Consider the following 11,103-nt stretch of genomic DNA (forward strand, 5'->3'; position numbering starts at 1 on the left):
AACATTTGGTGCTTCTTCGGGATCAACTTTCTCATTAGCAACCACCAAGCTCTCTTCCAAATCCTCATCCTCACATGAATATGAAATGTCTTCTAAATCAGGTTTTAACTTGTGTACTTGGTCATTCCAATCCTTTGAGGTATCAAAATCATTCAGGAGAAGATTGTCTGCAACATTCTGCCTGTCTTCTAGATCCACATTCTTGTGTTGCTCAAAGCTTTTGACTGATTTAACTTTTGATGTCTCTAAGTCGTCACAGCAGCCTAACTTCTCCTCTGGGCGTTCGAGGGTATCTGGAAGAATTTTCTGGATGGTTGAAACTTGATCATAACCATTAACATCAAGAACATCGAGTTTTTCAAGGGAAATGCACATGCCTTCCACGGTTGACTTTGAAATGCCTACATCACAGCTTTCAACACTTCCTTCTGCAACACTACCTTTTATGTTCTCAGATGACACGTCTAACTCGTGTGATGTTTCAATAGAACCAGAACCTAAATTACGCAGATAACTTTCAGCCATGATTTGAATTAAAGATACATAAGACAGTCTTTTGTTAATGTAATTAAGATAAAAGCTAAATGTTTAGATGTAAACTTAGATTGTTCAGTGAATAAATGTAAGAGTTATCTTCATATCGGTCAGCTTTAAGTATGTCACAGATAATGGATAGTTGATCTTCTAATTGCCCATATAAACGTAACTAAATTAGCTTCACCTTAAATTCAAACATATAATAATCATAAAGGCGGTATATTATTTTAAAAGTTAGTACGTAGTGTAAAAAGGCATACCTGATCCCCAATCTTTCTCTGAAACGACATTACACAAATCCTCTTCTGATGTTGCACTCTCCTCCTCCAAAAACAAATCAATCTTTACTGGTTGAGTTCCTTCCCTCTCTATTGCGCCTGTCTCTGCACATTTCTTTTCCATCAACCTTGCTGATCTTCTTGTGTTGTATACTCTCTGTACAGTAGTAGTCTGCTTTTTACTAGTGTCCTGACGAGCCACATTCTGGCGAGAAGAGGCTGCCAAAACCTTCTTTCTGGTACTAGTAACAGACGCAGTTTTCAGAAAGTCGCTAACATTTCCACTTGACTGCTTCCTTACTCCACGAGAAGCTGTCTTGCCCAAACTATCAACTACTTCTAGTTTCTTCACCTTCTGCCTAGTTGAAGTTCTGCGGATCGTCCGAAGAACCCTTGGTGACGTAACCTCAATCTTTTCAGGGGATTCAATCGATGATTCAGCAGATTCAGACTTTGACGAATTCAAAAATTCTTCAAGACCTTCAACCTGATCATGTATATACAAAAAAACAATCGTCCATATAGTAAATAAAATAAGGAAAATGATTAATTCTCCTAACTTAATAGCCTAAAGTCCTCCTAATTAACTTAATATCATACTATCATTTACATAAAAATAAGTAAAATATGTTAAAACTAAGGTAAAGCACATAGATGCATACCGTAAGTATAATACAGTAAGTAATTAGATCCATGGAAAGCAGGTGACAATTGTGCATCGGTTTTTATATATAAATGATTAAGTGATGCAAATAGATGATGAACAGAGAACCTGATTTTTTAGTGAGGCACATAAACAAGGCTTTTTGGCCTTAATATCAATCAGTAGATATTTCACATAATACTAACGCAAGATATTCACCAATTCATCAGTACTTCCATCATGTATGTCTATATATATTCGTGTATGTACACATATATGTATAAAAACAGTACATGAATACAATAAAAAAAAAAAAGGATAAAACCAATGTTTCGACGATCAGATTGATCTCGAGATAAAGAGGGAAGATATGATCGGAATGAAAAAACTTACAGTGTGAAGAGATTTGAGAGAATGAGCCATGGCAATATTGGTAATATTGGCAGGAATCTTATTGAGCTTACAAAGATATTGAAGCTGTCTTCGGTTTAGCCTATCAAAATCCATCACAGTTTGTTGTTTTTTTTTTTTTTAACAATTGTAATCAATATTAGGGTTTTAAAAAATTTAAGTAGTAAACTAAAGAAGATGAATCGACGGTATAATAATACGAGTGAGTGAGAGATTGAAAATGTAGATGTTATGAGTTACGAGTGGCGGTGGTGGTGGTATTTATATGCCAACCATTACGCGTATGATGTCCGTCATATAGAGCGGGGAGATTTGAATTTTTAATTTTATTTTAAGTAACTTTATTTTTATTCCTTTACAAGATATTTTTACTTTTACGGAAATTTTTTCGATTTTGAAATTGATGATTGAAATCAACTTATTTCCCTTCTCAGAACATTGACCGTCTTTTACTACACCCAAAATACCTTTTCATTTTTCCTCGTTTCACATCAATATTTGAGCATTTCCAATGACGTAAGTTAATTGTTAAAAAAATTTTGAAAAATTATTTAAAAAATTATATAAATAGAAAAAAAGTTTAGCTAGCATGGTCAAACCAACATATTATTGTCATAACCAAATGGAACTTCAAAAATGGCTCATTTTTATAATAGTCATGTTTAATTGTAATCTGCAAATTAAATCTTGATTACAAAATTCCTATGTGACATCCACCTTGATTCTCTTTAGATAGACTATCTAACATTAAACTCTAACCAAGCCAAACTTGAACTCGAGCTCTTTTAAAATAAGCTCAACTTAAGTTAGACTCGGTTCACTTACAAGTTTTTTTTTTTTTAGAATTTCGTTATTTTATCAAGACAATATAAAACATGCATGTTTTAAAGACTAACAAGTATTTATTTAAAGGAAATTGTCAAAAAAAAAAAAGTGACATAATATTTAGTTATTGACAATAAGAAGAACCTAATATTTTGATGTCCAAAATAAAAAAGTTTGGAATTCATTTCATAACATTTAAGGAAAATTTAACATGGTTATATCCCAATTTGTTTTAATTTTTACATGGACACATATAAATTCGACATAAAAATAGTTTATGTCGACGCGCTTTTCACGTAAGTATATGTTCATGTAAATTATTTCCGGATTGGGTTTTGTCGCATCACAAATATCATGTCATTTTACTCGTAACATATGTATTCATATAAGCACTAAACATATTAATTATATGAAAACTTAATAATATTATTTTAAAAATTATAAATTACATATATGAGATTTTTTTGAACATTTATAAACTTAGGTACATTTTATTGTCAAAAATTGAATTTTAAGTTGAATTTTTTGGTAATTTTCTTTTTATTTAATTAAATAAATAACATGAGTATATACTTTTCCAATTAATTTATAATCAGTTTATCAACTTTTCACTTACAATTTATAAAACTAAAAAAAAAAAAGTCGTGGTGAAATTCAACATGAAAATAGCTTACGTTGACGCGCTTTTCAGATATGTTATTGTAAATTATTTTCGTTTTGAGTTTCATTACATCACAAATATCATGACATTTTCCTCGTAACATATGTATTCGTATAAGCATTAAACATTTTAATTATATGAAAACTTGATAATATTTTTCTAAAATTTTTTCCATAAAATTACAATCGAGATTTTTTTTTTTTAACATTATAAACTTAGGTACAATTTATTGTCAAAAATTGAATTTTAAGTTGAATTTTTCAGTAATTTTCCTTTTATTTAATTAAATAAATAACATGAGTATATATTTTTTCAATTAATTTATAATCAGTTATTATCCTTTCACTTAAATGTTAAATTTAAAGCAGCCTGGTTCAATCCTCATCTCATACAAAGGTTGGAGGACATTTTCACCTTCCCATACACCGTCGAGATATTGCAGTTTTTTTTTTTTTCTTTTAAAATTAAAATTTATAAAATTATTAAAAATAAGAAAGCAATAGGAGAAAAAAAAGCACCCAATCAACGCGAACAAAAGACAATCGTCATCCATTTTTGCTGCCCTTGTTCCACCATCGCCGCCGACTTTCAATTGCCACCACTCTTCTCCGCCAGTTAATCTGTTTTCGATCGTCGATAAGTACATACATACAGGTATCATCAACTCAGTCACTCACTCTATTTTTTTATTAATTAAACAAGTATTTATTTATATATTCCCTATAGCCCGATAATCGTAGATCCATACTATTCATTCCCTTTCTTCAGCTGCCAATTAACCAAACCCTAGTGTTTCTATGACTACTTTTACTTTAAATTAATTAACAACTTTGTGTTATTAATACCATTGTTATTACTATCTTAACTTAATTATTTCCATACAACATTTAGTTTGATTTGATTATTTTAATTCATTTTTTTTTTATTTACAGTTGTGTATACAAGTTTCTTTTATATCTAAATAAATGGAGATACAGACAACTGAAGTAAGTGAGAATTTGGCCGTGATTCCGGTTACAAACACAGAGCCAACTGAAAATTTGGATCAACCAACGGTGCTTGTGGTTGATCAACCGCAGAAAACAACTGAAATGTTAGAGCAGTCATCGTCGTGTCCAGTTCCAAACACGGAGAAAGCTGAAGCTGCATTGCCGCCGGCAATACATAGTTTGGAGCCGGAGGTTACAAACACACTTGAAACTGAACCGTTGGAAGAATCCGCCCTGCAAATGGTTACCACCGACACACCGACAACTGAAACCTTGGAGCAATCCTCATTGGCAGACATGAAGACAACTGAAACTACGGAGCAGTCGCTCATGCCTTCTGATGTCACTGATAATAGTCATGATAATTTGATTGCGTCTCTTGAAAATCATCAGTGAGTGGTTTGTTTTATCGCTTTTTTTCAGAAAGAGGTATCTCGGTTGCTTAGTTAGATAGGTAGCGATTAATCATTAGTTATCCGGGTACATCAGAAAATGTCTGTATTTTATTGTTATTTTTTGCAGTGTAATATAGTGATTTTTATAAGCTGGGTTTTTATGATTTGGAATTCCAGGGGCATGGAAATCAGGCAAGAGACACCTGAAGAAAGGGAAGAAGTAAGAAGCGTTTTAAAAGTCATTGCGGCTACTGGGAAGTTCTGGTATGCACTACACGTTCTAGAGTCTTATAGTATATTTATGATTATTAGCATTGAAAGAACTATTGGTCATCTGTCGTCATGTTGTGTGGCATTGCAGTGATGATTGGGAGAAATTCAGAAGCATGTTATCTCTTCATTTAAAGCAGGTATGGGGAGGTATGCCCGTGTAAAAGTTCATTCTTGACTTGGAAACTAATATATAATGATTATTTCATTCCTTTTTGATTATTTTTTTATGTTTTGGTTATAGGTCATTTCTGAGTATCCACAGGCAAAAATGACGCTCGGTGAACAAAAACTTGCACTAGGAGAGACACATGCTGAGTTGGTGAAAAGGTTGGACGATGGTACTTCCACATTCATTTCACTTTTTCAAAATAAATTTTGTTGCTGGTTTAAATGATAAATTAAGTTGCCTGTTTTTGTTATTTATCACTCTTTATTTCAACGGGTTAAAATCTAAATAATTCTGGTTCTTTTGATACTTTTTGTTATAGTAATGACGAACTGACGTTCTTTGATTGTGTTTTGCAGCTCTGCATAGTTTTGTTGATGGTCCTCCATTCACCATACAAAGGCTATCCGAGGTAATAGTGATTATGTGTTGGAACTTCTATAAATAAAAGAACCAAGTTTCCTTTTAAAAAGAAATGCCCACTGTTTTACTTCTCATATTGTTGATATGAACAGATCATATTGGATGCACGAAACTTGTATTCAAATCTTTCAAAGCTTGCTCTGGCCTTAGAAAAGGTAATGTTTGTGACTTTTTTTAGACTAGTAAAACTGCACTCTTATACTGTACAGATAGATCTGTTTTTTTCTCAAGAAAAAAGATGTAGTTGATCGTAAAATTGTACAAGTGAACTTGAAGAGTAGCTGATTTGTACGATGGTCACATTTAATGGTAATTCTTCAAATTAAATCATGCTTACAGAATCTGTCCGTGACATCCACCTTGGTTATATCTACCAATTCTTGTCTACCATCAGTGACAACACCACCAAATGGACTTGACAAAGTAACGGAGGATCCAACTCCAACTTCACAACAGCAATCTGATACCATGATGGAAAATGGAGCCCAACCCATGTCAGCAGATAGGGATGAAATTATGACCGAGGTGGAGGCTGATGTCGGCGATGTTATGACAATGGACGTTGAAACAAACGAGAAATCATCAGATTCAAGTCCCATGACAACAGGTGATTCTTAAGTTTTTTTTTCCTTCAACTATTCTTTGGAACTATGAAATGTCATTGTAAGAGGTACAAGCCAGTTTGGTGATACACTTGAGATCATGTAGACTGTAGAGTATGTGCGGAACCATCGTGTTATATATATTTTTTCAAGAATGATGTAGAATGAGGGAATTGCTATTGCGGTTATGTACATTAGTCATGCATCAATATATACACTTTATCTCCCAAATTCTCTATTTGACTTTGATCCAAGAAGAGCTTTAAGTGTTCAGAATAAGGAGTTTTTTTTTGTTTCATGTTTCCAGATATGGTTGGCAGCAGCGGTGTGCTGGTCCAACCCACGGGCATGTCGAAACTGTGAGAACCTGTCTTTTGAGTTTCACAATGATTGTTTCATAGTTACAGGTTTGGATTTTAAAAAAATATGTGAGTTGGATTCTAGGAAGCCTCATGTCTTTACTTCGATAATTTGAACGTAACTTGTCATAATTATGCAAAGCTGGATAGTAAACACCCTAGTTTGGCTAATATTACCATTTTACTATGGAGTATTATATATTTGTATAGTGCAGTAGTACAATCTAATCTAAGGTTGCATAAGATTAAGATAAGGATATTCCTTAACGTTTCACCTCCAAGTAGGAACCCCTCTTTTTGAAATAAAGTATTTTCTTCTGTGATAAAAGTCATGTCTTTTTCACCTCTCATCTGTATTTAGGGCTTTTGAGTTTCAACATTCGATGATATTGCAATCCATTGGAGGCCTGCACACTTGAACTCACCTGTAACATGTGAAACTGGATTTAAATAACACCAGCCTTAGCTTTTATAAGTTAATCTTTGGTCTTATTATACCCAGTGCAGTACCCTTGTTAGCAGTACTTATTTTGTTGCACATGTTGCTTCCCAGCACTTGTTTTGTATGCAATAATATAGAGGTAGTTGGACCTTAGTGCCTTTGTGGTGACTGGTGTCTTCTCTTTGGCTCTTTGCTCGATTTCTCATTTATACATTTGATCTTATGGAAACCCCTTTGTTTGAGATGATTCTGTGAGAGAAAATTAAAGCATGTGGGTGGAGATTGAACAATTTCATGTTCTGCATATATCTTAGCAAGTGAAATGAGAGAATGCAGGGGAAAATTCTCACATTTTATGCTCAAAACGTTCCACACTTTTGGAATGATGATGAAGTAAACTCTTGTCAGGCCCTCTCCTTTCATCCTAAAGAGCTCAAGAACACAACCTTATGGTCAATGTCTTTCTACTTTCTAAAACGTAACATCAAGAACACAGCCTTATGGTGGTTTCTTTGAAACTTGTTTTAACAACTTGATTTTCTGTAACTATCACACCTAAATCTTGTAACTTGTCAGTATTGGAATGTATTCAAAAAAACCTATAATGAATCACTACCACATGTATCGTTGTTCTATGACATTCATGCATTAAAAACACAAAACAGATAAAACCAGCAAATGGGGTTAAATACAGATTACAGACCATCAAATCGAATACTCGTCTGTCAAATAGGTTTACAACAGTAAAAGTATTAATAGATAAAATGAAAACATATTTCATCCATCGTCTTAAACATAATATAGCTGTTTCATTTAATTTAATTTTCATTATTTGTCTAAAATGATTAGACATAGACATAAGGAATGAAGATATGCCTAAAACTCTAAAAGTAAAGAATTCTTCTTTGAACATGCCTGGAGGATCGAACCAAATAATAGGGACCGTAAGCGTAAACAAGCTGGTCTGAGCTTAGCCAAGTTTAAGTTCAGCGCTTGATTAGTTTTGGTCCACCCGAACTCGGCTCATTTATTGAACAAGTACATTCTTTGAAGTTTCTGTTTAATATTATTCAGCGATATTATTTATGTCAACAAGTACATTCTTTGAAGTATTTAATTTATTTATAAAAAAAATTCACTTATAACTACAACATAATAGAATGTGCCGTCCTATCCTATTTAGTTACATTATATAAAATTGTATGTAAGCGGTTCAACTTCAGGGTCACAAACATTACAAGTTTGGTAGTTGAAGTTCCAAATTGAATATATAGTGTAATCGATCGTTTAGGAGTTAATCTAGAAGTTTGCTGTAAAATAAATAAATAAGTTAGTTTCTAACTTGATCCAAACTCATCAAACTCAAGTTCAAATAGCTCATATTGATCATTTTGAGTCTTAGGGCGCGTTTGGTTCACAGATTCTGATGGAATCTGTTGGAATTGGAATTGAATTCCATTTCGTGGTATGTTTGATCGTCAAAAGATAATTGAATTTCATTCCATTGGAATATAGACATTCTATCAAATGATGAAATCTCCATTCCTTGGGGCTATTTGATGGAATCTCATTCCTTCCTACTCTTGAATTTTAAGAAAACAAAAAACATTGCATCAAATTCCATTCCTTCAGAATCTAATTCCGTTAGATTTCATTCCTTACAAAAACATTCTATAAATCAAACGCGTCTTTAGGGTTGTTTAGTTTACTGAATTCAAAAGAAATTTAATGAAAAGAAATTCAGATTTATATTCCTTGTCATATTAAGTTAGCATATGAAAAAAAAAAATTTATTTTATTTTTTAAACGGCCAACTAAGATAATACCGACTACTTTGTACGCGGCGCTTCAATGACTAAAGGTAAATTCATTTTTATCACATTTCTTTAAAATTTTTGAACCAAACAAGTCTTTAGCCTTACATATGACATCATGAATGTTTCAAAGGGTTCATATAAATTACACAAACTATATAGATTCAATTGTTCATACTCTGGTAAAGCAAAGGTACCTAAAGGAACATGTGGGGTTAAGGTCTACCATTGTTAGCCAGCACACCAAACACACCCCACCACACCACGCCACACCACTACCACTACCACCAACACACTCACTATTTATTGACTAAAGTACTACACACGGTCACAAATCGTACATCTTTTGATCCTCCACCAACAATCTCTGTATATTAATCTTGCCACAAGTTGGTTTGGGCACGTTCGATTAACAATTCATGTTTAAACTGAACTTTATATCCAGTAGGGTTAATGGCATGCCACCTAACAAAATCTAGTATGCTACTTCCCTAGCTAAAAGATTATTATATCACGAGATCGAAGAAAATTAGTTTTACACATAAAAAACTTTTAATCTAAGTAGTTAATTACTAAAGTAGCGGTCAAGGTCCGCTATATGCTATATTGGATCTATATATAATACTTAATATTTAATAAAAATATCAATTAATACTTTATACTTAATAAAAATAGCAAAAGTCAAGCTTAAAAGTGTCAATATTTAAAACATTAGTTAAAAATTAATGCTTCTTTCAAGTTTTGGGCAAAAAAATAAAATAAAAACGTTATAGCACCGCTATTTTACCACTCTTTGGACCGCTATAACAACGATAGCGGTAAAATAGCGCCGCTAATAGCGGGACCGCTATTTTGGCCGCTATTTTACCTCAGGTCCGCTATCCGTTATAACACCGCTATTAACTACACAGTTTTTAACTAATGATATTGATATATCTTATAAAAAACATTTAAAAATGTAATAATATTAGATGAAATGTTTAACATATATATGTACTATAGACCTATAGTTAATTTAATAATATGCGTTCCAAATGATATGGATTTAATTTCTAAAAACATGCATAAGTTTTATGGTTGTACACAAAATCTATACATTTTCATCATGGTTATTTTTTGGTGATTGTTGTCACGGAGAGATCGTATTGAATTATATGTTTTTTTTTGTTTTTTTTTTTTTGTAATATATTCAGATAACTATGCTTCAATAGTTTATGAAAAACAATAATTAATAAAACAAAATCTTTATAAAAATTAAGTTATCATCTTAATTTTAATCTTATCTTACTCTTAATCTTAATATATATTAACTAATGACTTATTAACCAATCAAATCGCTTAATTTCATCAAATTGACTTTCGCTTATGTCATCAATTAGATTAACTATAAATTAAAAATCCTAATAAATATTATCCAAATCTCTTATTATATTAGTATTTATATTAATTTGTAGAAAAAGTCTCATTAATTTACATTTTTTTGTTTTCCATCAATAATTTACGCTTTTTAGCTCTAAATACTTAATTTGTATTTATTTTTAGCCATCAACTTGAGATGATTCTTTGAAAAAAATTTACAAGTAGTATTTATATTTAATTTTTTAAAGTTCAATTGTCACTCAAATCAAGAGTTCTAATTGTTATAAAAAAATATGAAAACATTCTTAATTGTTATCTAATTATCATATGACAAGTGATTAAAAATAAGCCTAATCATGTTATGGACCCGCATCATGATCAAATACATATACTTGAATGTTAAGTACAAGATCACATATATGTTTATATTTTAATTCTTAATTATCTTTCACAATAATATCACATTATGAGTATAACTGGTTTAAAAAAATTTTATAATAGAGAAATTATTATAATATATGCCTTTAGAATGATTACGACAAACAATTTCATTAATGTATCTTAGCTAATAATGACAGTGACGAACTTGTGATTATTTACTACAACTTGCAAAATATAACACTTAGAACCGTATATCTTCAAAATTGTAAGCTTTTATGAATTAAATGTATGAAGATTGAAGATATAATATTAATAATATCGCAAACCCGTTTCCAGTGTTGGATACAGGTCTAAAATCTAGTTAACTACTATATATGTGTGACAACCGCCAAATTTCATGTCCATTATAATTAGAATATAAATTATTGGATGCATCCATTTAAATAAATATACATTATATGTACATCCATTTTTGGCATGAACCTATTTAGTGTACATCCATTTTAGTAAGAACCTACGTGACCTTTGCAATATATGAACATATG

The 11,103-nt window shown here is 31.6% G+C and overlaps 1 protein-coding gene across 1 annotated transcript; it reads left to right on the forward strand.

Moving 5' to 3' along the window:
• Positions 1–3,862: 3,862 nt before the first annotated feature.
• Positions 3,863–6,763, forward strand: LOC122611220. Its single transcript, XM_043784205.1, has 9 exons — positions 3,863–4,009; positions 4,288–4,736; positions 4,917–5,003; positions 5,101–5,149; positions 5,254–5,350; positions 5,538–5,590; positions 5,694–5,756; positions 5,941–6,208; positions 6,511–6,763. Exons 2-9 carry the CDS (start codon positions 4,321–4,323, stop codon positions 6,564–6,566), a joined length of 1,089 nt encoding a protein of 362 aa, XP_043640140.1. The 5' UTR covers positions 3,863–4,009; positions 4,288–4,320; the 3' UTR covers positions 6,567–6,763.
• The last annotated feature ends 4,340 nt before the right edge of the window (positions 6,764–11,103 follow it).

This window comes from Erigeron canadensis, chromosome 8, assembly GCF_010389155.1.
Source record: "Erigeron canadensis isolate Cc75 chromosome 8, C_canadensis_v1, whole genome shotgun sequence".
Classification (NCBI taxonomy): Eukaryota; Viridiplantae; Streptophyta; class Magnoliopsida; order Asterales; family Asteraceae; genus Erigeron; species Erigeron canadensis.